Here is a 22,229-nt window from a genome sequence, read left to right on the forward strand (position 1 = left end):
GTAATTGGAATTGTAGTATTATAATCCGTTGAACTTCAGAATTGTAGTATCTGAGTCAGTTTTAGCCTAGTAATCCTTATTGTTACGGCAGTCTGTTTCTTGCAACGGATCCAAGGGCGCAAAATCTCCAGAGCGCGAGAGTTCTCCACGACCGTGCAGGAGCGGCGGCGGCGCTCGATGTGTGGACGTCCGAGCCGGCGGCCGTGCAGGAGCGACAGCTTCTCGTCGTCGTCCGCCACCGCTGCCGCGGCTCCCTCCGTCCCGTCCGGCAAAACATCCAAGTCGGAGGCCGTGTCCCAGCTCCTGGCGCACGTGAAGCTCCTGCCCCGGCGCCGCGCGGCTGCCATGGCGGCGCTGGACGCCGGCCTCCCTGCCGAGGCCGTGCGCCATTTCACCAAGATCCTGGAGGCGCGGCACGGCGTGCTGCCGCACCCGTTCGCCGCCGCCTGCCTCGTGGGCCGCGCCGCCGCGTTCCAGGCCGGTGGTCGTCCAGCCGACGCCATCGCGGACTGCAACCGCTCGCTGGCTCTGGATCTTGCCTACATTCCGGCGCTCCGTGCCCACGCCGACCTCCTCCAGTCCGTGGGCGCGGTCGCCGACTGCCTCCGTGACCTCGACCACCTGAAGCTCCTGTACGACGCCACGCTACGGGACGGCAAGCTCCCGGGGCCACGGTGGTGGCCGCAGGGCGGAGTGCGGTACTGCGAGATCGCCGGCGCGTATCGCAAGCTGACGGCCCGCATCCAGGGGCTGCGCGGCCGTGTCGCCGCCGGCGAGGCGTGCAACATCGACTACTACCTGCTGCTGGGCGTGCGGCGCGGGTGCCCGCGCTCGGAGCTGGAGCGCGCACACCTGCTGCTATCCCTGAAGCTCAAGCCCGACCGCGCGGTGGTGTTCGGGGAGCGCCTGGAGCTCATGGACGAGCACCGCGACCTCGAGGCGGTGCGCGACCAGGCGTGCATGTCCGCGCTGCTGCTGTACAGGATGCTGCAGAAGGGTTACTCGTTCATCATGTCAGCCGTTCTGGACGAGGAGGCCGCCGAGAGGCAGAGGGCAAAGGACGCCGCCGCGGCGGCGGCCGCGCTGGCGGCCAAGCAGGAAGCCGCGACGCAGGAGCCACCACAGCCGATGCCCGGGAAATCCAAGAACACCGAGAGCGGCCGTCCAAGAAGCCCGCCAGGCCGAGGAGCGCCGTCGAGGAGGAGCGCTCGTCGGGGAAAGCTGGATCGCCCAGGGAGAGCAGCGCTCGGGGAGAGGAGCGCCCGTAGATGTTGTAAGAAACGGAATGCCGTAAAAACGAGGATTACTAGGCTAAATCTAACGCAGATACTACAATTCCGAAGTTCAACGAATTATAATACTATATTTTCAATTGCTCTGTTCGGGATACCAATTTTCAGAAGCCCAGTGTTCGGAATATCACGGTTCCAAAAAGCTCACCAGCGACCGCGGGTAATGTGAGTGCGCGCGAACTAGGGCTGACATGCGGGCCCCACATGTCGGCGCCGTGGTGAGGCGTGGGCACGCGCGAAAGCAGGCTGGGCTGACACGGGAAATTCGTCCCAGGCAAGCCCTTCTTTTTTTCTTTTTTATCTTTTCTGTTTCTATTTTCAATTTCCAAACTAATTTAAATTCACATTTTGTTTTAAGTTTCAAACTCCAATTTAAATGTGCAATCAAAACCTCGGCATGGATGCAAAATTTAGTTGTATATGCTTATATTAATTTTTTTAATCCAATGCTCTAAGTATGTAGTGTACACGCAAAGAAAATTAGTATTCTTAAGAAAGAAAGAGAGAGAGAGAGAGAAAAAACTTATTTTGAATTTATAGTGTAATTAAAAACTAAATCAAAAGTTCTATGCCTTATACTTATTTATTCTAGGAAAAATATATTGAAAAAGTGTTTATCATCTATTTATTTTGGCCGAAATAAATCATTTTAAAAGTGAAATCTTGATCTAGCAGGTATTTAGTTTAAATCTTTGGAGAACTTATCCTAAATGTATAATTCATCCAAAGGGTGATTTAATTCTTATGATGATCTTTTTATCCATTCTCTTATGTAGAGACCACATTTATTTTGGGAGAACTAACTTTAAAAGTGAGGATTTCATATTAAGAGATAATTTTAATTCTTAATCTTTTGAAGCATCATTTATAAATCCCAAAAAAGGATTTTGCGTGTAACAAAGAGACTATAGAAACACACCAAAAAAAGCTGGGGAAAAAGAAAAAAAAGCAAATTAACTTTGTCGAGTGGCAGGAGAAAAGGTCCCTTGTCGAATGTCAATCTTCGCTGAGCGTAAGGAAATAATTTTTTTGCCAAGTGTCCGAGATTTTGGACTCGACAAACCTGTGAACACTCAGCAAAGAACGTGTTTCCGGTAGTTGATAGATAGGCACGTTTTAAATCTTCAGATAATTTTAGCCGCTAACTATTAGTTTTAGAGTGAACCTAAATTATCTTTAGCAAATTTCAGTTACTTTGGATAAACATTTAATGCGGATACAAGGTTATAGTTCCAGGGCCCAACTTGTGACGTGAGTCCGTATATTTTATTCAAACTCAAGACATCTTTGTACGGAAATCCATATTTTGTAAAAGTAAACTTGTTGGTTTTATTAGTTGGTGAGTTGGCTTGAAATAGTAATATATATAGAGCGTTTGATTTGAGAAACCATTTGGTACTAAGTGAGGTAGTTAGGGGTAAACAAACATTGACTTTTTGGCGACAGAGGCCTCCAACCAAACACACATTACTGAATACGCCTGATTAGGTAAACAAACAACCTCAACTTTTTAAACAAGTCTTGGGCAGCATATTTTTTTTTGTGAGAGGTAACCCACTCAGGCTTCCAACTAACAAGCTCTCTGTTATCTTTTGAATGTGTAATTTGTTTCTTTATTCTACAGTCTAACCTTGTTGCCGACTCATACATACACTGATACACTCTTCAACAATACATTGGTTGGCTGTCTCCAGCAACGTCCTTTATATCCATCCTATATATCCGTCCTTTACAGTCTCCTCTAAAAGATTGTATCATCTATATCTCTTTCCTCTCTAACAACGTCCTCTAAATTACGTCCTCTATACTCAAATACCGATATTAGAGACATTTTTATTTTTATTTTTTTACATACGTATTTGTCATACTCTCAATATATTGTACATATTTTATTTTTGCTAAACCGGTTATTTAAAGTATTCAAATGGATAGAGGACCGTTTAGAGAAACTCTGTATATAGAGAGTTTAACAGTGTCCTCTAAATTTAGAGGACCGTTTAGAGAGCGTAGAGGACCATGGTAGAGAACCCTTTAGCGTTCGTTGCTGGAGCTCGTCTAAACCATCCTGTCCCTTATCTTATCCCTCCAGCAAGCTTCAGTAACTGGTCCATTAAAATACTGGCTGTACGGTCGTCCACAACGGAGTGGAGGACGACGCGCGTGCGTCGGGGAGCAGTAGAGCGCGCGTAGACGCCGGCGAGAAGGAGAGCGCGCGGCCGCGGCGACAAGCACGAGCGCACACAGCCACCGGCGAGGATGAGGAGACCACGCGGCCGCCAGCAACAAGCACGAGCGCGCCGCCACTTGGCCCAGTCCCCGTCGTTGCCATGGCGTCCTCGATGGCGAGCTGGAGTAGCTGGAGACTGCAGGAAAAAACGACCATGCTGCAAGGTGCTGCAGCCATGGCGTGAGGTGCTTCAAGCTACAGCGAGTCGGGTATTCGGGTATAATAATACCCGATCCGATATTGTATAAGACTTATACGTATCCATATCCTCCAAATCAATCGGGCCAGGAATTGTACTTGTACCCGTGCCCACAGTGTACCCGCCGGATATCAGGTACCCAGTGGATATGTTATTGTAGACTAAATAATATCATGGAAAACGAGTAAGCAATATCACATTTCATAACAACTGATGAGCAACATCATCGATTCAGTTCACATAACTACCTCACTACGCGTAGAGCTGGCAGGTCGCTGGAGCTTGGAAGCGGAGCTGGCGGCGCGGCACGGCGTCGAGCCCGACGCGAATCTTGGGTGGGGCCGAGGCGGCGATCTTCTGGCCTGGGCGACGGCTCGGCGTAGCGCTCCCTGCGAATGCGCGGAGCTCTGCGGCGACGCAGCATCGACCTCTGAGTCTCCGGTGTGAACCATAGGTGAGGACGGGGTGATGCAACGTGGCCCACGAGGAGTGGGTGGCCGTGTGGGAGCTGCGGTAGGGAAGAGTTTGGGCATCGAGGATTTGGGTAGGGATGGCAGTGGGTAAGGTACCCAGTGGGCACACGAAGCCATACCCATACCCACTAGGAAAAAATTGACCCATACCCATACCCACTACCCATCATGGGTACAAAATTACGCCATACCCATACCCACCATGGGTAGCGGGTACCCATCGGGTACCCATACCCATTAACATTACGATAGACATGATCATTTGAATCACAAAAATAAGTACCAACATAACATCTGCAGCGGCAGCGTACCTGGGAGACGGCTGGCGGAGTGGCGGTTGCCTGGACGCGGGCGGCTGGCGGCTGCCTGGACACGGGCGGCGGGACTCCGTCTGACGGCTGCCTGGACGCGAGCTTGGGTCCGTCACTCGTCACTCCGTCTGGCGGCTAGCGGCTGCCTGGACGCGGGCGGCAGGACGCCTAGTGCATGAGTCCGTGCGTGGAGCGTGGTGCCCTGGAGGCCTGGACGGCTGGACTCCTGGTGGCCGCGTTAGGGACAGGGTATTAGGGTTAGTAAATAGCGAGATCAAATTTATTTTATATGAGACATATAAATCCGGACCCATGTGTCATATATTAGCGGGTTCCCCATCGGGTAGCGGGTATGGGGCAACAGAGAACATACCCACGCCCACCGTACCCGATGGGCATAACAAATGACCCAATAAAATACCCATGGGTATCAAAATCCGCCATACCCGTGCCCTAATAGGGTTTTTACCCATCGGGTTTCGGGTTTCGGGTACCCATTGACATCCCTAGATTTGGGGGTGGGGCTGGCAGGTGGATAAAGCACGAGCATAGCGCATGGATAACCACAGGTGGTATGACTTAGGGTTTTTTTTGGGCTTTGGCTAGATGGGCCTTATTTTCTGAATACGGTCCATATAAAGCTTTGAATTGGTATCTCGGATATCCACTGAATTCCCACGGGTAAAATATGGTATTTGTACCCTTTTCCGGTATATTTCGGGTACCCGACCCGACAATACCTATAGGTAAGTTTTAATACCCATATCCATGTCCATCGGGTACGAAACCCGCGGGTATCAATACCCACGTGTCTGACTGTCATCCCGAGCTACAGCCATGGTGCGAGGTGCTGGGATGTCGTACGCAAGGTGCTCGACGAAATGCTCAAGTCGTTGTGAAGTCATAAACAACTTTTCTAGTTCTGTTAAAGGCATAAACTAAGGTTACGACGCCTCGCATTAGTAGTAATTGTTTAGTAAAAGAATATATCCTGTTAATTAAGTTGGTATATTAAAGAGGCTAACTTATAGAAGATGAAATTTAGACAATGTTGAAATTTAGAGAATTTTGTTGAAGACAATAAAGATGAAGATAGAATCTTACGATGAAATTTAGAACGGCTCATACACCCTCTCGAGAAATCCCACCCAAAAAAAATGCCGCACGAGCCGGTTTGTCGCGGGAAGGACGTGGGGCCCACCCGTTGCCCGGTGTGTCGCCGGTCCCACACCCTCTCAACAAATCCGCCAGTGGTGGGACCATCATCCCGTGAGCAACGAAAGAAGGCGCGCGGTTGCTGTCGTTGATTCTTGATGGTTGGTGGCTTGGTGCCCTGCCAGCTAGTGCTTCTTCATCCTTTCTCTAACGAGTGAGGGACGATGATGCACTCCCAGTCGCAGGCTCCCACTCCCACCTTGCGGTGCTGCCGCACTCTAGCTGAGCTGCCAGCTCGGATCTCCATGGCCTCTCTTTTCCTCCTCCTCCTCGTCGTCGTGGCGGCGCTCCTCTGGCCGCCTGCCGTCGCGGCGCCCGAGGAGCACCTCGTCACCGGTCTCCCGGGCTTCCATGGCGCCTTCCCCTCCAAGCACTACTCCGGGTAATCTCTGCGTGCCGCCTTCTCTCTCTCTTCGATCCATTTCAGATGCTCGCAGCCTATATATGCCTGCTGGTGCTACGGTCGGTGTGGCCGCTGGGTGCAGGTACGTGACCGTGGACGAGCGCAGCGAGCGGAGCCTCTTCTACTACCTGGTGCTGTCGGAGCGCGACCCGGCCGGCGACCCCGTCGTGGTCTGGCTCAACGGAGGTCCGGGATGCTCCAGTTTCGACGGCTTCGTCTACGGGAACGGTCAGCGCGCGCACGAGCTAGTGTTGCTCTACTCTGTCGTCTGTGTCTTCGTTCTGCCTGCCGATCGATTGCATTCTGAGAGGCAGCTTAGCTAGCTAGCTATATGCTTATCTTATCCACAGGACCCTTCAATTTCGAGCCTGGGAGCTCGCCTGGAAGCCTGCCCAAGCTGCAGCTCAACCCCTACAGCTGGTCAAAGGTAAATAGTGGCAGTTACATTTCTTCATGCCAATCCATATCGCTAGCTAGGTGTCACTGTCTATCTACCGGCTAGTTGTTGTTGGCATGTAGTAGGCAAACAGTGCAATACATTTGATATTTTTTAAAACGAGTGGTTACCGTGGTCTGTTGCACCTGTTATGTTATATATATATGGGTGAAGACGGGTCAAGTATACTCGTCGGATACCGGATACAGATAGTATAAATACCTATTTTTTGGATATAGATGCTGCTATTTTCATGTTTGGAACATATACGTGTACTATCCGAATAGTGCAGCTTTGGATTCGGGTCGAATATGGATGCTAGTATTTTTATACTCGGGATGGATACGAGTACTACCCGAATAGTGCAGCTTTGTATTCGGATCGGATACGAAGCGAGGACTACCTGGTAAATACTTTGATATTTGGGTCGGATACGGGTACCCGTTTCTTTTTATCTGTAAACATTGTTATAAATTCATAATTTTTGCATATAAACTTAGGTGAAGATAAAGTTTATATCAAAATCATAGAGCTCAAAGAGATCTACAACTTTGTAGTACATCGTATTTTTGTCTGAATACATCTACATGTCCACATTATTCAAATAGAGTCTAAATTATTAAAATAGTATCTAAATTTATACTAAATTATTGTAATTTGCTTATTTTTTTAAAAAATACAAGGTATTGGCGTCTCTAATAACTTGCTTAGTCTATTATATGTGTGCATGCTAATTATAATGGTAACACATATATATAATGGTATGTGTATATATATAATATCTTATGTTATATTAGACTATTGTATGATTCAAACCTTGTTATTATATTTGAACTATTGTGTCGGACTATCTTGTGTTGTATTAGACTGTCTTATGCCATTTGAAGACTAAATTTTGTTGAATTAGACTATTATGTGTTTCGAATCTTGTCATCATATTCGAAAAATTGTGTTTGACTATTATATGATTTAAATTTATTGCTATATTGATCTACGTTCTATACAATACTCCCGTATAATTGTTCACGAACAAAATTGGAGTAAATGGTAAGCAATTCATGTATATATATTATCCAACAAGTATCTGGTATCCGACCAAATAATATCTGTATCTGTCACTTATCCGTCCGAATAAATATCCAGTCCATGTATCCGTATCCGTTCCATTTTTAAGTTCTAACTATCCGTATCCGATTCTGATTCCGATATGGGATGACCTACTATCCGTCGGTTAGGCCAGCCAAATTTTTATAGACAAACTACTCTTGCCATTCTTGAACTTGCTTTGTTTTTAAGTCAAATCTCTCTAACTTAGGCCAGCTAATAAGTATGTTTCCGATAGTATACTTTAAGAAGAGATATAAAGAAATAGATCTGATGCTTGTAGATTAATGGCAAGTAAAGAATTGCCTAGCCAGGTTTTGTTTGTTTGGCAGTTGATTCTGTGTGTGAGCCTAGCTACAACAATCCAAGTGATGGCTTTGAATCTGTCATTGAGAAGGTCTCGAACATCATGTACCTAGACTCTCCTGCCGGTGTGGGGATGTCGTACTCGCTGAACAGATCGGATTATGTAACAGGTGACCTGAAAACCGCAGCTGACGCCCACAAATTCCTGTCGAAGGTACTCCGCTCTGCTACGAAAACTTTGCCATATATAAATCTATCTATATAATATCATGCGCTTTGCCGGAATAATAACCTGATGCATCTTGCAGTGGTTCGAGTTGTACCCCGAGTTTCAGTTGAACCCGTTCTACATCTCGGGGGAGTCGTACGCAGGGGTCTACATCCCCACGATCACTGACGAAGTTGTTAAAGGTTGGCACTTTGGAAATCAAAACAGAAAACCAGCATTATTGCTGTCCCAAGCTAGTCTATCCTATCTATCCTATCCTAACAGTACAATACATGTTGGTGTGTCCTGTCCTGACAGGCATTGAGAGAGGTGTGAAGCCAAGAATCAATTTCAAGGTTCTCTCCAGGCACATTCCTTTAGTGTTTCGCTGTATAATTCGGAGCCAAAGTTTTAACGAGTTTAGAATCTTCCGAAAATTCTGCCCACAGGGCTATCTGATTGGCAATCCGTTAACTGACGTGGACTACGATTTCAATTCCTTCGTGCCATTTGCGCATGGGATGGGCCTCATCTCAACCGACATGTATGAGGTCAGTGGTTCAGATTGTATAATTAATCCAGATTGTTGCATACCGAAATCCATCGACCGACCAGATACAATTTGTTTCAGGATGTCAAAGCGTCCTGCCGCGGCACATTCTTCGGCGCCGTGGATGATCTGTGCCAGGAGAAGATCGACAGAGTGCGCTGGGTAATGCGTCTCAGGACTGGAGCCACAGAACAGAACACATTGAGTCGACAGCATCGTCGTCTGATGGGTTGGGCCATTGGGTGTCTGCAGGAACTGAAGGACCTGAACAAGTACAACATCCTTGCGCCTTGCTACCATCATCCCGAAATCCAAGAGGTAGAGTTCAGCAACAGCAGCTTGCCGCGGAGTTTCAGAAGGCTAGGAGAGACGGACAGGCCGTTTCCAGTGAGGAAGCGGATGTCGGGGCGTTCTTGGCCGCTCCGTCTTGCTCTCAAGGACGGCCACGTCCCCATGTGGCCAGGCCTTAGTGGCAGATCACTTCCCTGCACGGTATGCTGCTGCTGGTGGTGGTGTGCTTGCACCTTCTTTTCTACTGCGTTTTATTTGGCATTTCCATGTCTACATGACTGCATGTAGAGTGATGAAGTCGCTACGGCGTGGCTGGACGACGAAGATGTTAGAGCTGCGATTCATGCCAAACCAGTAAGATATATGTAGTGTGTGTGGTAGGTAAAAAAAAGACTTAACCCTCAAAGTTAGCACTGATCCTCTAGTCTATGTGCACATCATCAGAAAAGCTTAATTGGATCATGGGAACTGTACACTGCAAGGATAGACTTCACTCATGATACAGGGACGATGGTGAGCTACCACAAGAAGTTTACGGCTTTGGGATATCGCGTGCTAATCTACAGGTACATACAAAACCGATTGATTACATATGAGGTAGTTTCTAGTAGAACTTTGTAGCGAGTGTACTACACAACTCTTTTCGGACTAGAACATATATACCCACCCTCGCTCGATCAGTGCGCTAGCTGATTGATTCTATCTCACATTTGGGTTGGAAACAGAAACCAAAAGGTTTCATGTTGTATTGGTTGAATATATGTTTCAGTTCAAAGACTAGTGGTGTGAAATTAAAGTTGAAAACGACATGTGCCCAAAAAAAGATAACATGATCATTAAGTTGATCTAATATAATATGATTCCTGCTTTCATTTGCATAGAACAATTTGTCAGAATCATCAAACAATTTATTTAAGAATTGAAGAATGTACGTATATGTGATGTGTGTTTATCTGCGTCGTCCTGCAGCGGAGACCATGACCTGTGTATTCCTTACCCTGGTACCGAAGCGTGGGTGAAATCAATAGGCTACCAAGTTACTGATAGATGGCGGCCATGGTACTTCGGAGACCAAGTTGCCGGGTACGCTGAACTCTGCCCTTTCTTTCCATTATATTGCCTCCATTATGATCGTCCGAATAGGAGTACATGTTTAGGGATTATTAGGGTTCATTTATGTGCCATTTTTCGTTGTCCAGTAACAACTCGCTTTATGAAATATTGCAAAAAATCATCATATTATATGTTAATTGGACTTACGATTTGATCAGACAAAATCTTTGGTGTGGCAAAGGTTCACCACACTAGGGTGTAAATTGTATGGATATTTCCAGATTAACCCGAAGGGATTCCTATCCGTACTCCAAATTCGAGCAGTCAATATCCATACTATTTCAGTATCAAGATACTAAAATTTGAACATAGATCATATATGATGTCGATATTCATCATACCTTATCTGATACAACTGATGCTATATAGCTGAATCCGAACCCAAAGAATAAGGTAGCTATATGTATTCATATCCATATATATCTATCGACATCAGATCTGTTTACATCCCTAGCCATCTATATTCAGTTTTTTCTATAATATAAAATTCACCCCACTACACATGCACCTAATTAGCTAATTCTGCCTGATTTTACCAAAAAGCCTTTTGGTCTTAAAAAAGTTATGGTAAACTAGAGTTAAAATTCAACATGAGACCTTGTCACAATATTTTTTTGGAGACTAGTCTACCAAAAATATTGATAACAAAAAATCAATATGTAGTGTCTCACACCGTAGCAGTTTCTCTATACCTACAAAATTATTTATTTATTATGAATAAGTATGGTGAATGAGCATGATCCCAGCACCAAAATTATCATCGCTAAGGTATAACATGGTATGTAGTGACTCCATGTTGGCGACAACACGTAAAATCAGCTAGGGATGTGCAGGGCGACAACACGTAATTTTCAGCAATTATTTGTTTTGGAGAACGTTCCATCATTTTCAGAACTAGTTCTTTGATAATGCATGGATAGCGCGTGAAATGATCCCTGCTACTATATATGTGCTGCCAACGAAGGATCAAACCCTAGTTCTGACATAAAAGATGCCTCATTGAGATACAACACTTTCAGTGTGGTCCTAGGTGGTCACTGCTATAGAAATAGCCTTCATTTATGGTTCTAACAAATCCGTTAGATCAAGTTTAATAATAAAGCCCATAACATGCTTTATAATATTATCATGTCACATATAGCCAACTAAAAGTCTGCTCTTATAATAACTCTATTATAATTCAAGCTATTTACTACATACGTTCTCAAATATTTATCGTCCATTAGTTTATTTTTAAACTAAACTGTGACAAATAAAAAAGAATAGAGAGATAGTATTTAATATTGTGTCCACTTTTCTCTCACAAAGAGAGAGTATTTAATATTGTGAGCCTTTATATGTCACCTCCTCAAGAAGCCGACGAGATATTATTATATTGCATATACTCAATCCATTGGAAGTAACCCTTGATTCATGCCAAAAACGTGTTAGAAATTTAAGCAATTTCGGTAGCAATTTAATTCAGAAAAGAAAATCAACAGACGTGTGACATCAGATACGTAGATCGTGTGATCTAAGGGTGATGAAAATATAGGTAATACTAAGTAACATGAATTTGATCTAATGAGAAAGAAAAAAAAACATATCGAGCGGTAGACAGTGTCAATTGTTGTAGCCGTCCCGTTTGGTTTGGTGCAGTTCAGTGAGGCAGCAGTGCCGATCGAAAAGGAGAAGATGAAACGTTGATCACCAGTTCACCACCAGCACCAGTAAGAAGAGGATAAAGCGAGCAAGCAATTGTGCCGCTTGCATACACTCTCCCAATACATAATTACCGGTCTTCACCTGAGGAGGTCAACTCGATCACGGACCACTTTCGGAGGCTTGTTCTTCTAATACTTGTACGCACGAGAACTGGAATTGGAGTTCTTGGGTAACAACATAAGCAAAGGCAAACCCAATAATAATAACATGATGAAGCTTATATAGACGAGTTAGAAGAATTGAGCGGGACCAGTAGATCAACACAAACTTCTTGTATGCAAAACATCGCGATTAACGATTGTTCCATGTCACACCTCGTCTCGACTCTGATTGTAGCGATAGCGCGCATGTGTGGCTCATCTTCATCATTGTTTTCAACAATTTCATGTAGACCAACAATATAAATTATGTTAACATCCTGCCAACATCCCATATGGTGCTAAACTATAACACACACCTTATTTAATATGGGACTTTAGAATTTATTCTATTATTTATATGGGCCAAACCCACAAAAAACTAATAATTTCCATCAAATACTAGGGCACGCCTTAAACAATCTCAAAGCCAATGTCCTTTAACATGCTATGATTGTGGTGGAGACTGTTAAGTTAAACATTCAACTAGAACAAGGGTTAGATTTATTCACAACTGAACAATGGACTATGCCTTAAATTACAATTTTTGGTGAAATGCTTTTCACCAAGATTCTTTCTTGCACTAGTCTGCTACAACTATCTCCTTTGTTTGAAGCATACAAGTCACACTTTGAGGCCTTTCATAAGTATCTAGAGATTATGACTCACGTCCTATAGACTATGACTAGCAGTCAAACTCATATATGTGTGTTCCTTCTAAGATTTTCTATAGGACAACATCCATACTTAAATAACCTACTTGGATCATATTAAGAATTTAGACAACTTGTCATACAATAACGGAGAAACATGCTTCTTTAACGATCTAGACCTTATCATAAGGGGTCTCTCCATCAGTCAACCACTAGTTTGTTTTACAAGTCTACTTTATTTGATCTCCAATCATATAGAACACTTTACCACTATGAAATGACTTCAGGTTGGTCTCACGCTTACTTTCTTTGATGCACCTTCTATCACATCACGTGACACTCAAATGATATATAGTTGTTCTGTGTTTTAAAGTTGCAATAGTGAGCCATGATTAGACTCCCGTAAACATTGCACCGCTTTGAGCTTTTTATGAAACAAAAAAGAAGCTTCCACTGTTGGTTAAAAAAAGAGAGAATTTTACAAGCTCGAAACAAAGATATAAAAGAATAATAAAAAAAGAAAGGAAACGAGTTTTGCAATATCTTCTAGCTAGTTCTCAGTTTGTGGCAAGTTTGGCCGTCTTCTTTGCTTATTTGCCCAATGAGTAACCAAAGACTTCTCTAAGGTTTTCTTGTTTTATTTATACCAAGAAAATGTCTGGGCAGCAACTTGGTTGGACGTCATGAGTCAGAATTCCTCAAAGTTTGGTCCTAATTTAGCTTGTGCCATTGCAGATATACAGAAGGATACGGTCACAATATTACCTTCCTCACTATAAAGGTAAGCAGGAAACAAATGAGACTCCAGTAAATTTTTCCAGAGTTCTCTTACTTTTTTTTTCCCAGGAACGCCATGATACTTTTTTTTCCCAGGAACGCCATGATAGTTCTTGTGACATATTTTTGTTAGGGATAGATTTTCAAAAAGGTTAAAAGGATTGGCAAGTTTGGAGTTGCCCCTAAAACAAACTTGGCATATCAGTCTTGGTTTTCGTACTACCATTTCCATAGAATTTAGCACCTCATTCCTGGGAATGAAAGGAACCCGGTGAAATCTCAATGGTTTTAGGGTTTAAACTATTTTGTTTTTCATATGGTGGTGGTGGCAACATTGCAGGGAGCCGGACATGCTGTGCCCGAGTACAAGCCCAAGGAGGCTCTCGCGTTCTACAGTCGCTGGCTGGCAGGAGAGAAGTTCTAAGAAGACCAGGACCATTACAGATTTCACAAGCCTTCAGTTATTCGTCGCTCATCGGACAATTACTGTGTGCATGGACTCAGAGTAGATGTATGCAGATCAGATCCGTTCACTCGGCTGTGTAAGCCTCTGTATACAGCTGAAGAGATTTTTAACGTGGGATCTTCACCTCTACTCAATTAACCATGGGTCAGATCCATTGGCAATATTATTCTACTATTATATAAAGAATAATTTAAATATACAGAAATAAATACTCACAAGATATCAATTAACCATGGGTTAGTGACAAAAGAGGCATGGTCACAGCATAAATATGGATGGATGAAAGTAGTGTTAGAAGCAGAGAGCGAGAGGGGTGGGGTCAAGAGTGATGTAAATGGGATTATCTTTCACTGAACGTGTGTGCATACAAACATAAAGTGACGAACCAATCAATGTGTCATCTAGAACTAATCGGATGGTGGAACCAGCCCACCAGACCCGGAACATGTGTGATTAACCCATTTATTGGATTCGTGCACGCCGATTTGGTGGGGGCGACAATTTATTTATATCCCTTTTTATTAGGTGAGTCACTTTTATGTTATTTAATACGGTTTCAGTCATTCTACTGATTTTTGTTCGCTTTTATTATTTGTCATTTGACGTTTAGCCAGTCATACCGATACTAAGTCATTTTTATTATATGCATGTTAAGCAATTAGTTCTTGTGAGGGGCTACTGTTGGAATCCTTTATTGCCGAAGGCCCTCAAAGCATTATATTATCAGTCAAATACGTTTCAGGTACTAACAAGAGATAGCGAAGCTAACCTTCGTCTGAAGCGGCCCGCGAGGAAGGGACGAAGCTAGGAAGCTTCAGCTTCGCGGAATTGACTAGGTGACAGAAACAAAGGAGAAAAGAAGCTTCAGCTTCGAGTTACTAACACACGAAGTAGAAGTGGATGAGAAGAATCCAAAACATTGGTCGACGCGACACGAGAGAGAAAAAGACAATATTACCCTTATAGGATTTGTAGTTCATGTGTGTTGGACACCATATTTGGCATCTGGGCACGACCGGACGGTTCGACCCTACGTCCCGGACAGTCTGCACCCTCGCGACCAGATAAGCACGGGCGAGAGTACTTATCCTATGCGTAGTTATCCTAACCTATCCATGAGGATCTGTTGGATCTTGCCTAGAAACAGATCCATACCTTCTCCCCTATAGATATAAAGGGGTATGACCGATTGAGAACCTCGAACACACTCCAATCAAACCAATCTACTTTATTTACCTTTCCTACCCTAGGAGTAGATGCAACATATCTTATTTATAGCTTTCTGCATATCAACCTCCACCCCTATTCGACTCTACGTCGTCTAGATTCGTCTTGGGTGGGATGCCGCCCCAAGATGACCCCAAGATCTTATCCTAACGAGGTCCTTACATTTCTAGTTATCTGCTAGGAGGGTTAGGGAGCGTATGGCAGAGCTCCCACAGCTCTGCTCCCAACAAGAATCACTTCTAGAAAGCGAAACGGCTAGAAACTGAGTTGCTCCATGGTGGGAGTGAAGTGAATCTAGTCTCCATTTTGTACTAGAGAGTGGGAGCCAAAACAAACTGCTTCCCACTGCTCCCAACCTGCTCTCCACACTCCAACCCCTCAGGAATCACTTCACGCACAATTTGCCAAACAGTTTTCGTCAAATAGATTCACTTCTACTTGAGAATCATTTGGAATCACTCTATTAGAGAATTAGCTCTCAGAGCTAGAGAAGCATGGAGCGGAGCTCTGCCAAACGAGGCCTTAATGTCTTTAGATCTCTTTCTCGACTTGATTTCTTAATTCCTAGGCGACTCTACGTCGTCTGGGTACGTCCAGAGTGACCTGCCGATCCAGAGCATCCTAAGGTCTCTACCCTAGGGGGCGGGATCTAGGTTCGTGTGAGGAAGAAGATGACCCTGCGCCATCGCGGATCATCTGGCCCAGAGCGTGGACCATCCGATCAACGCGTAGGGAAGATTTGCTTCGACAGCAGGGCCACGGACCGTTCGGCCTAGAGTCGTGAAAAGTCCGCACCACCACATAAAGCACCACCAGGCGACCCCGCGACCTGTTGTGGACCACTGCCACCGTCCACCTCACAGAGCCAAACCCAAGGGTATTGCTCATCACGAGAAGGCCTAGGTTTTATTGTTGTTTGGTCCAAAATTGGTGGTTGCCATCATAGAGGTGATTCAGTGCTCTAAAGATCTTCAACTTTATTTGACCCTACATCATCTAAAGGTGCCTTGGTTGGTTTGCCAACCTCAAGACCACCTGACATGGAGAAAACCCGCTTCTGTAGAGAGTACCGCCAAGCAGTACACTTAGTGTTTTGTGACCAAATCAGCGCCAACACACTTTTGGTGACTCCGCTGGGACAAAAATATCATATCTATCAGACCCGATCCATTAGATTATATCTATTATGTTAGACCTATTAGATCGGCCACAATGGCCGATCCCAAAGATCACAACAATATTGCCCTAGACAACAATACAAGGTTGACTAACTCATTGACCACTAAGGATGAGAAATTAGAAGACCACATGAAAAGGCTAGACGAGGAGTTCCAACGACAAAGGGCTCATATTAGCAAGATGACATAAAAGTGGTACCTCTTGCACTTCATGGTAGATGAGAGCACCTAGAGGGGGGGGGGGTGAATAGGTGATCTTGTAAAATTCAATACTAAATAGCCACAAGCTTGGTTATAAATGTGTTAGTGCAATAGAACCAAGTGGCTATAGAGCGAGCTCTTGCGAATCACAATAATCACAGAGAAAGACAACACAAGAGACACAGTGGTTTATCTCGTGGTTCGGCCAAGTATAACACTTGCCTACCTCCACGTTGTGGCATCCCAATGGACGAGGGTTGCACTCAACCCCTTTCAAGTGATCCGATGATCAACTTGAATACCACGGTATTCTTCCTTATAGTTTTCTTCCCGTTTGCGAGGAATCTCCACATGTTGGAGCCTCTCGCCCTTACAAGATTGATCACAAAGAAAGCACAGAGTAAGGTTGGGAAGAGCAACACACACTAGAATTAAATCCACACTGCAAACACGCACACAAGTGAGAAGATGAGCACACAAAACACGCGCGGGGAGTTTACAAAAATTGCCTCACCAAAAATTGTCAATTAAGAGCAAAAGGCAATAAGAGCACAAGAATGAACTTGGAGGTGAGTACACTAATACCGGAGTGCAGTGGAAGTCTTTGCATGGTCCAAGTTCACCTTTTCCCTTTCAATGCACCTTTGAGACTACAACAAGAACACTTAGACACAAAGGTTAGTCTCAAAGGGTCAAGTTGTAGCACTTCTCCCCATAGATATGTGCATCATTCACACATGGACTTGTGAGGTCCGGGGATCCCTTGCACAACTTGAACACCATAAATAAGCAACAAATTTCAGAAATGCATAAAATAACTTGATCAAAGGCATAAAACACATGTATGCTATAGATCAATCCAAGTTACGCGAATCTAAGACATTTAGCTCACTTCGCAGCCTGCAAAAGGTTTTCTCATCTAACGGCTTGGTAAAGATATCGGCTAGCTGGTTCTCGGTGCTAACATGATACACTTCGATATCTCCCTTTTGCTGGTGGTCCCTCAAAAAGTGATGCCAGATGTCTATGTGCTTAGTGCGGCTGTGTTCAACAGGATTCTCCGCCATGCGGATTGCACTCTCATTGTCACATAGGAGTGGGACTTTGCTCAGATTGTAGCCAAAGTCCCGGAGGGTTTGCCTCATCCAAAGTAGTTGCGCGCAACACTGTCCTACGACGACATACTCGGCCTCAGCGGTGGATAGGGCAACAGAGGTTTGTTTCTTTGAGCTCCACGACACCAGGGACCTTCCTAGAAATTGGCACGTCCCCGATGTGCTCTTCCTATCAACCTTACACCCGGCATAATCGGAGTCTGAATATCCAATAAAGTCAAAGGTATACCCCTTTGGATACCAGATCCCGAAGCAAAGCGTAGCAACTAAATATCTATGAATCCGCTTAACCGCCACAAGGTGACATTCCCTTGGGTCGGATTGAAATCTAGCACACATGCATACGCTAAGCATAATATCCGGTCTACTAGCACATAAATAAAGTAATGACCCTATCATAGACCGGTATGCTTTTTGATCAACGGACTTACCTCCTTTGTTGAGGTCGATATGTCCGTCGGTTCCCATTGGTGTCTTCGTGGGCTTGGCGTCCTTCATCCCAAACCGCTTGAGAAGATCTTGTGTGTACTTCGTTTGGGAGAGGAAGGTGCCATCCTTGAGTTGCTTCACTTGGAACCCAAGGAAGTACGTCAACTCGCCCATCATCGACATCTCAAATTTCTGTGTCATCACCCTGCTAAACTCCTCACAAGACTTTTGATTAGTAGAACCAAATATTATGTCATCGACATAAATTTGGCACACAAAGAGGCCACCGTCACAAGTCTTAGTGGAAAGAGTGGGATCGGCTTTCCCAACCTTTAAAGCATTAGCAATTAAGAAATCTCTAAGGCATTCATACCATGCTCTTGGGGCTTGCTTAAGTCCATAGAGCGCCTTCGAGAGCTTAAAAACTTGGTCGGGATACCTGTCATCCTCAAAGCTAGGGGGTTGTTCCACGTACACCTCCTCCTTGATTGGCCCGTTGAGGAAAGCGCTCTTCACATCCATTTGAAACAACCTGAAAGAATGGTGAGCGGCATAGGCTAATAATATTCTAATCGACTCTAGCCTAGCCACAGGAGCAAAAGTCCCCTCGAAATCCAAACCTGCGACTTGGGCATAACCTTTTACCACAAGTCGAGCCTTGTTTCTTGTCACCACTCCGTGCTCGTCTTGCTTGTTGCGGAACACCTACTTGGTTCCCACAACGTTTTGCTTTGGACGTGGCACCAGGCTCCAAACTTCATTCCTCTTGAAGTTGTTGAGCTCTTCCTGCATGGCCAACACCCTGTCCGGATCTTGCAAGGCCTCTTCTACCCTGAAAGGCTCAATAGAAGAGACAAACAAGTAATGCTCACAAAAATTAGCTAATCTTGAGCGAGTAGTTACTCCCTTGCTTATGTCACCAAGAATCTAATCGATGGGGTGATTCCTTTGAATCGTCGCTCGGACTTGAGTTGGAGGGGCCAGTGGTGCTTCTTCTTCCATAACTTGTTCTTCTTGTGCTCCCCCTTGATCACATGCCTCTTCTTGATGAACCTGTTCATCATCTTGAGTTGGGGGAATCACCATTGTTGAGGAAGAAGGTTGATCTTGCTCTTGTTGTTCCTGTGGTCGCACATCTCCGATCGCCATGGTGCGTATTGCAGCCGTTGGAACATCATCTTCATCTACATCATCAAAATCAACTTGCTCTCTTGGAGAGCCATTAGTCTCATCAAATACAACATCACTAGAGACTTCAACCAAACCCGATGATTTGTTGAAGACTCTATACGCCCTTGTATTTGAGTCATACCCTAGTAAAAACCCTTCTATAGCCTTGGGGGCAAATTTAGAATTTCTACCTTTCTTCACTAGAATGTAACATTTGCTCCCAAATACACGAAAGTATGAGACGTTGGGTTTGTTACCGGTAAAAAGTTCATACGAGGTCTTCTTGAGGAGGCGATGAAGGTAGAGCCGGTTTATGGCATGGCAAGCTGTGTTCACAACTTCCGACCAAAACCGCTCGGGCGTCTTGAACTCTCCAAGCATTGTCCTCGCCATGTCGATAAGTATCCTGTTCTTCCTCTCTACCACACCATTTTGCTGTGGTGTGTAGGGAGCGAAGAACTCAAGCTTGACACCTTCCTCCTCAAGATACTCCTCAACTTGTAAGTTCTTGAATTCAGACCCGTTGTCGCTCCTTATCTTTTTCACCTTGAGCTCGAATTCGTTTTGAGCCCTCCTTAGAAAGCGCTTTAGGGTCCCTTGGGTTTCAGATTTATCATGTAAAAAGAACACCCAAGTGAAGCGGGAAAAGTCATCTACAATAACCAGACCATACTTACTTCCCCCGATGCTAAGGTAAGCGACGGGTCCGAAGATGTCCATGTGGAGAAGCTCCAGTCGTCTTGATGTTGTCATCACATTCTTGCTGTGATGAGTGCTTCCCACCTATTTCCCTGCCTGACAAGCTGCACAAGGTCTATCTTTTTCGAAGCAGACATTGGTTAGTCCTAACACATGTTCTCCCTTTAGAAGTTTATGAAGGTTCTTCATCCCAACATGTGCTAGACAATGATGCCACAACCAGCCCATGCTAGTCTTAGCTATTAAGCATGCATCTAGATTGGCCTCCTCATTCGAAAAATCAACTAAGTAGAGTTTGCCATCTAGTACACCCTTAAACGCTAATGAACCATCACTCCTTCTAAAGACAGATACATCAACATTTGTAAACAAACAATTGTAGCCCATGTGGCACAATTAACTTACAAACAGGAGATTATAGCCTATCGACTCTACTAAAAATACATTGGAAATAGAGTGCTCGCTTGTGATGGCTATTTTTCCCAAACCTTTGACCTTGCCTTGATTCTCATCTCCAAAAATAATCGTATCCTGGGAATCCTTGTTCTTGACGTAGGAGGTGAACATCTTCTTCTCCCCCGTCATGTGGTTTGTGCATCCACTGTCGATAATCCAGCTTGAGCCCCCGGATGCATAAACCTGCAAGGCAAATTAGGCTTGGGTTTTAGGTACCCAACTCTTGTTGGGTCCTACAAGGTTAGTCACAATAGCTTTTGGTACCCAAATGCAAGCCTTGCCTCCTTTGCATTTGGATCCCAATTTTCTAGCAACCACTTTTTCATTTTTACATGAAAATACAAACGTAGTGTTGCAAGCATGAAAGACAGTGGTAGGTTTATTACACATTTTCTTAGGAGCATGAGACACAAAATTTCTCCTAGGCCTACCATTAAAATTAGAACTTGAAGTAAACATAGCATGTGAATCACAAGCATCATGATCATATCTCCTATTATGACTAGCAATTTTCCTATTATACATGAAAGCATGATTCTTTTGATTACTACTAGCCATAGGGGCCTTCCCTTTCTCCTTGTTGGGAATGGGAGCCCTTTGGCTCGTTAAGTTCTTGGCTTCCTTTCGAAAGCCAAGTCCATCCTTAATTGAGGGGTGTCTACCAATTGTGTAGGCATCCCTAGCAAACTTTAGTTTATCAAAATCTATCTTGCAAGTCTTAAGTTGAGCATTAAGACTTGCCACTTCATCATTTAATTTTGTAATGGATGCAAGATGTTCATTACAAGCATTAATATTAAAATCCTTGCATCTATTGCAAATTACAACATGTTCCACACATGAACTAGATTTATTAGCTACTTCTAGCTTAGCATTTAAATCATCATTAACACTCTTTAAGCTAGACATAGTTTCATGACAAGCAGATAACTCAGAGGATAATATTTCATTTCTTTTAGTTTCTAAAGCAAGAGAATTTTGTACACTAACAAATTTGTCATGTTCTTCATATAAAATGTCCTCTTGCTTCTCTAGCAATCTATCTTTTTCATTTAGAGCATCAATTAACTCATTAATTTTATCTACTTTTGCTCTATCTAACCCCTTAAATAAATCAGTATAATCTACTTCATCATCACTAGAATCATCATCGCTTGAAGTAGTATACTTAGGGGTTTCTCGAACGCTTACTTTTTTCTCCATTGCCATGAGGCAAGTGTGGTGTTCGTTGGGGAAGAGAGAGGACTTGTTGAAGGCTGAGGCAGCAAGTCCTTCGTCGTCGGAGTCGGAAGAAGAGCAGTCCGAATCCCATTCTTTGCCAAGGTGTGCCTCGCCCTTTGCCTTCTTGTAGGCCTTCTTCTTCTCCCTCTTCCCATGCTTTTCTTGTTCCTGGTCATTGTTATTATCGGGGCATTGTGCTATAAAATGACCAGTCTTACCGCATTTAAAACAAGAACGCTTTCCCTTTGCTTTGCTCTTGTTGGGATACTCCTTGCGTCCTTTTAGCACAGTCTTGAAACGCTTGATGATTAGAGCCATCTCATCTTCGTTTAGCCCGGCCGCCTCAACTTGTGCCACCTTGCTTGGTAGCGCCTCCCTGCTGCTTGTTGCTTTGAGAGCAACGGTTGGGGCTCGTAGACGGGTAATGGACCATTAAGCACGTCGTCTACATATCGGGCTTCTTTCACCATCATGCGCCCGCTCACAAACTTTCCGAGTATCTCCTCGGGCATCATCTTTGTGTACCTGGGATTTTCATGGATGAGGTTCACAAGATGAGGGTCAATAACAATAAAAGACCTGAGCATAAGTCGAACGACGTCGTGGTCCGTCCATCTTGTGCTTTCATAGCTCCTAATCTTGTTGACCAGGGTCTTGAGCCTGTTGTA

At 44.4% G+C, this 22,229-nt stretch overlaps 2 protein-coding genes across 3 annotated transcripts; both read left to right on the plus strand.

Annotated features, from left to right (window-relative positions):
* The first annotated feature begins 177 nt into the window (after positions 1-177).
* LOC103642702 (uncharacterized) lies at positions 178-1,514 on the plus strand. Its single transcript, XM_020545455.1, has 2 exons — positions 178-1,290; positions 1,401-1,514. The coding sequence occupies exons 1-2, from the start codon at positions 178-180 to the stop codon at positions 1,512-1,514; spliced, it is 1,227 nt and encodes a 408-aa protein (XP_020401044.1).
* Positions 1,515-5,776: 4,262 nt separating this feature from the next.
* LOC103641571 (serine carboxypeptidase 1) lies at positions 5,777-14,091 on the plus strand. Of its 2 annotated transcripts, none has more exons than XM_008664913.3 (14): positions 5,777-6,099; positions 6,203-6,348; positions 6,471-6,547; positions 8,058-8,180; positions 8,275-8,377; positions 8,493-8,530; positions 8,624-8,725; positions 8,806-8,886; positions 8,977-9,216; positions 9,304-9,369; positions 9,460-9,581; positions 9,985-10,098; positions 13,358-13,403; positions 13,740-14,091. In XM_008664913.3, the coding sequence occupies exons 1-14, from the start codon at positions 5,882-5,884 to the stop codon at positions 13,821-13,823; spliced, it is 1,560 nt and encodes a 519-aa protein (XP_008663135.1). In that variant the 5' UTR covers positions 5,777-5,881; the 3' UTR covers positions 13,824-14,091. The 2 variants fall into 2 exon arrangements, with proteins under 2 accessions (XP_008663135.1, XP_020401300.1); XM_020545711.2 differs by having other exon boundaries at positions 5,786-6,099; positions 7,993-8,180.
* Positions 14,092-22,229: the final 8,138 nt, after the last annotated feature.

Source organism: Zea mays, chromosome 10, assembly GCF_902167145.1.
Source record: "Zea mays cultivar B73 chromosome 10, Zm-B73-REFERENCE-NAM-5.0, whole genome shotgun sequence".
Classification (NCBI taxonomy): domain Eukaryota; kingdom Viridiplantae; phylum Streptophyta; class Magnoliopsida; order Poales; family Poaceae; genus Zea; species Zea mays.